The following is a 4,025-nucleotide window of genomic DNA, read 5'->3' as shown; positions in this document are numbered from 1 at the left end:
TCCTAATCTTAAGGAATTGAGGAAGCTAGCATCTTTTGTGGATGATCCTAAGGACTTCAGAGACCGTTTTAAAAGACTTTTGTCTGTTCTATCTATTGATGATGAAAATGGTCTTCTTTGACCAATTATATTTCTTCGAGTGGATGAAGTAATTAAATTGCTATCTCTTGAAATTTTTGTAGTCTCTCCCTAACCGCTTGCAGCATTTCACTTGTCTTTGTAGTAACCTCTAACACGTTAATTGTATTGGACATTTGACTTGTCTTTATAGTAGTCTCTAAGACCCTATTTGTGTTGGATTTAAATGGTTGATTTACTTCAAAATGAATAAATAGAAATGATTAGATTTTTTTATTGAACACTATTGGTAAGACTAAGAGACAACTGTCGGCAGATATTTATCTTTTTTCGATATAAAACCTCATCTCAAAGTTTCACTATTCACTACACCAACAAACACAGCCATTCATCACTAATAAGTACACTGACTCTCACTCACTCAACAACTAATATCTTCAACCTTCAATCTTTCATTTCTCTCTCATTCCAATACCATGACTTTTACTCAAATCTTTGCCGCTATCTTTCTCTTGTTCGCACTATACTGCGGTTTGGACCCATTCAACCACAGTGTCATTGCAAATTTCCCTAATTTTGAGGTCAAAAAGGTTCAAATGCCCGCATGGTCTGAACTTCCTAATGACAGAGATCAGCACAACTTGCTGCAAAACTCTCATATTAGGTTTTTGAACCAAGTACAAGGCCCTGAGAGCATTGCTTTTGACAATCTTGGTCGTGGACCTTACACCGGTCTTGCTGATGGTAGAATCTTGTTCCTCAATCATCACCATAATTGGGTTGATTTTGCTTACACTTCGCCCAATAGGTACGTTACATCACAATTCCTTTCTCAAAACTCTTATCTTTTGTTCATTCTTTAGATTATAAATAGCCTGCTTTCAATGTAAAATCAGTATATAATTCATATTTTAACATAATACACAAGATACAGTAACTCCAAAAACAGGTCATTATGTAATCCTCTTCCTATAGAAGCTGCAACACCATTTAGTTATGTGAAGACTGAACATATCTGTGGAAGGCCTTTAGGACTTAGATTTCACAAGAAAACAGGTGAATTGTACATTGCAGATGCATATTTTGGACTCATGAAGGTGGGGCCCGAGGGAGGCTTAGCAACGTCGCTTACAACTGAAGCTGAAGGGGTGCCTCTCAGATTTACTAATGATGTTGATGTAGATGCCGAAGGAAATGTTTATTTTACCGAAAGCAGTGAAATTTATCAGAGGAGGTATGTTTTTGTTGTTAAACTTCTAGACTCTGAATTTGCATGCAACTTTTTGAAATTCTCGTCATTTTGTAAGCAAGGAAAGTATTTTATTAAAGATATTGGATTGTTTCTTCTGTCTTGTTTCTGACATTATTTGTTAACAGGAATTTCATCCAGCTGGTTTTATCCGGGGATGATAGTGGCAAGGTTTTGAAATACAACCCTACAACAAAGGAAACCACTGTTCTTGTGAGAAACGTTCAATTCCCGAATGGCATTTCCTTAAGTAAAGATGGTTCCTTCTTTGTTTTTTGTGAAGGGACTATTGGCAGGTCAGTAAATCACATCTCTTTAGCTAGCCGTCTTCTATTTTTTGGATAGAAAAATGTATGTGTGATAGTAATTATATTCCCATATCAAAAGCAGTTGATCTATTACAGAGTTAAAAAACTTATGCATGTATAATAATTATGTATCTCCTAAGTCAATGGATATAACTAATAAGAATATTGATTTTGTCATTCAAAAAGGGATAACGCCGCAGCTAGTTGTCCGTTTTGTTTCTATTCCTATAAAAACTTGTTTGTCAGAAAACATGCGACTGTGTTACTTTTTTAAACCAACGGTTTCTTACTGTGTAGGTTACGTAAATATTGGCTAAAAGGAGAAAAGGCTGGAACTTCAGAGATTTTTGCGGTCTTACCTGGAACTCCCGACAATGTGAGGGTGAACAAAGATGGTGATTTTTGGGTTGCACTTCCCAATAGAAGATCTATGTATGCATACCTTACTGGTTTATATCCAAGGATAAGAAAATTTATAATTAAGCTTCCTATACCAACAAAGTTTCAATTCCTGTTTCTAATTGGAGGAAACCAACATGGTGTGATTGTGAAGTATAGTCCTAAAGGTAAATTGCTGCAGATATTGGAAGACACTGAAGGAAAAGTTGTTAGAGCTGTGAGTCAAGTTGAGGAGAAAGATGGTCAACTTTGGATAGGAAGTGTTATTATGCCTTTTATTGCGGTTTACAAATTGTAACTTACTTTCTCCCTTCAAAATTCAGTTAGGTAGGGAATGAGTGAGGGATTTACTAAGAAATATTGTTAGAGTTAGTTAGGAGAAATTTCTCTTTCTAGTTAGGAGGTGTGTTTTGAAATAAGTGTTAAGAATTTCTTATATACATTGTTAAGTGGACAGAGTCAGCCCTTAGCGAGTTGAAGAAATAAATGTTAGGTGTTACTAAAATATTAATTTAACTATTTGTTATCATGAGAAAGAAAAAAAATAGGATTATTTGGCAATTCTAAGTACATTTTTTTAAATATTTAACAAAGTAATTGTGGTGATCATAACATGTCATTGAACTGATATTTATTTAGTTTTATTTATCTATATATAATAATTTCTATAAATGAAAAAAAAAACTTATTGTTTGTTTAAATAAATTTAGATTTTGTTTTTATATTAAACTATTATAACAAGATCTAACTAAGACAATGATTATTGGTCCTCCTTTAAACCACAAGATCTAACTAAGGTAATGGATTCAGACTTCAATCTTGATGGTGTGAAAATGTGGTGGAAACATGAAGGTGGTAGTTTGGAAAAATATTTGAAACCATTTACAAATGATGAGGATGCGTCATTGTTATCTTTGTTTGCTAAGAAAAATGAGTGTAAAGTTGAAATTTATATTGACGTTCGACCATCTGTAGGTGAGTTGACATATATGGAAATCAAACAATGATCATGTAAGTCATTCTATTGTCATTACTACTTAGTTTTATTCATATGTCGATTATGCTAAAAATGGTATATCATTATAGGTCAAAAGCAAGATATCAAAGAGGGAAAAGGTCAATCAAGTTCCATTTGTGAAAAGAAAAAGTGATAAACTTATGATATTGAATACAAGGAACTTTGTGGGACCTGGAAAGAATTCTGATGACCCCCTTATGATTCTTGAAGAAGAAGAACCAAAACGACTAGTTGGGATCACTACTAAGAGAATGAAGGGTTTGAACCCGCAGCCTTTCATTTATTCATCTTTAAAAATAATGAATTTCAACCATTAAACTATTTGACAAAACAATTTTATTTTTTTAAAAAAAGAAAAAAATCTATATGAAAATTACAATTTTATAAATTGTTTTAAAGAATAGAAAATAGAAAAACATGTGTGATAGGTTTAATTTTTAATATTATTTTTTGAAAGTAAACAAAAAATGTAGTATTAAATTATAGAATTAAATATATTCTTATTTCTTAAAAATTTATCTTTTTTATTTGTTTTTTCTTAAAAAGTTATATTTTTTTAGTCATTATAAGATTGTGCAAGAAGTTTTAGTCCTTTTAAAATAAAATAAGATTAAATGTGTTTTTAGTTCCTATAAAATTAGTTATTTTAAAAGTATTCACAAATCCTAAAAGCATAAAATCATGTGGTTTATGTTCTCAACACAATCCTTCTCACCGTTGATGAAAATTATTGTTAACGAAGGTTGGCGAACTCAAGTAGCTTTGTAAGAAGGTTGGTGTGGTCCTTAAAGTCCATCGGTCCTTGAAAGTTGTGGTCTTTGGTGTTTTGTGTTTCAGATAGGTTTGTCTCACATATCTCTTTCTCTTTTCCATTTTTTAGAGTTATGTCGTTTTCCTATATCCCACAATTTTATCTGCATCTAAAAAGGAAATATAATAAGCTAATATTGATTATAGTTTTTAGGGTTACACA

The 4,025-nt window shown here is 32.1% G+C and overlaps 1 protein-coding gene across 3 annotated transcripts; it reads left to right on the top strand.

The window, feature by feature from the left end:
• Positions 1-435: 435 nt before the first annotated feature.
• Positions 436-2,595, top strand: LOC127108033 (protein STRICTOSIDINE SYNTHASE-LIKE 3). 3 transcript variants are annotated; one of them, XM_051045395.1, is made up of 4 exons: positions 436-886; positions 1,028-1,312; positions 1,456-1,623; positions 1,933-2,595. In XM_051045395.1, the coding sequence occupies exons 1-4, from the start codon at positions 555-557 to the stop codon at positions 2,330-2,332; spliced, it is 1,185 nt and encodes a 394-aa protein (XP_050901352.1). In that variant the 5' UTR covers positions 436-554; the 3' UTR covers positions 2,333-2,595. The 3 variants fall into 3 exon arrangements, with proteins under 3 accessions (XP_050901352.1, XP_050901351.1, XP_050901350.1); XM_051045394.1 differs by having other exon boundaries at positions 1,013-1,312; XM_051045393.1 differs by having other exon boundaries at positions 1,007-1,312.
• The last annotated feature ends 1,430 nt before the right edge of the window (positions 2,596-4,025 follow it).

The sequence above is a fragment of the Lathyrus oleraceus genome, chromosome 7 (assembly GCF_024323335.1).
Source record: "Lathyrus oleraceus cultivar Zhongwan6 chromosome 7, CAAS_Psat_ZW6_1.0, whole genome shotgun sequence".
NCBI classification, from domain to species: Eukaryota; Viridiplantae; Streptophyta; class Magnoliopsida; order Fabales; family Fabaceae; genus Lathyrus; species Lathyrus oleraceus.
This window is presented reverse-complemented; position numbering and strand designations above follow the sequence as displayed.